General features: G+C 33.3%; 1 protein-coding gene across 1 annotated transcript in view; it reads left to right on the forward strand.

Moving 5' to 3' along the window:
• The window catches only part of LOC107702900 (regulator of G-protein signaling 3-like), a gene marked incomplete at its 3' end in the record, with an annotated part of 61812 nt that overhangs the window by 43545 nt on the left and 17643 nt on the right, over positions 1 to 624 (forward strand). Inside the window, exon 10 of the mRNA XM_016505337.1 lies at positions 395 to 438. Coding sequence (XP_016360823.1) covers positions 395 to 438 — 44 coding nt within the window. The remainder of the gene's footprint in view (positions 1 to 394; positions 439 to 624) is intronic.

Genomic DNA, 624 nt, shown 5'->3' on the forward strand with positions numbered 1-624 from the left:
CGCTGCAATTTAAAGGATTAGTTCACTTCCAGAATAAAAATTTCCTGATAATTTACTCACCCCTATGTCATCCAAGATGTTCATGTCTTTATGTTTCAGTCACGAAAGAAATGAAGGTTTTTGAGGAAAACGTTCCAGGATTTTTCTCCTTATAATGGACTTCAATGGTGGCCAATGGGCTGAAGGTCCAAATTGCAGGTTCAATGCAGCTTCAAAGGGCTCTACATGATCCCAGCCAAGGAATAAGTGTCTTATCTAGCTAAACAATTGGTCATTCTGCAATGCGTGTCTGCGACTTCACGTATTACGTAATCTAGTATGTTATAAAATGTACTCTGTTGAGATTCATGTTGCCTTTCTTAAGTAATATTATGACCTCTGTTTGTTTCCTCAGATCACAGTGAAGATCTGCGATTTTACTTGATCCACATGACTGAGGTGAGTTACACTTTTGTTTATATTTATTTATAAATGATGAGGTTTTCTGTCCCAGAGTATGATTTTTAAAATGATTTTCATTGTTTTAAATTATAAGTCATAATAGGTTTAAAACTTTTTGTTGTCTTTTTAATTTTTGTGTAATATATAATTTGTGTAATATTTTGTATAAGGCTTGCAGTTTTT

The sequence above is a fragment of the Sinocyclocheilus anshuiensis genome, unplaced genomic scaffold (genome assembly GCF_001515605.1).
Source record: "Sinocyclocheilus anshuiensis isolate Anshui unplaced genomic scaffold, SAMN03320099.WGS_v1.1 scaffold238, whole genome shotgun sequence".
Classification (NCBI taxonomy): Eukaryota; Metazoa; Chordata; class Actinopteri; order Cypriniformes; family Cyprinidae; genus Sinocyclocheilus; species Sinocyclocheilus anshuiensis.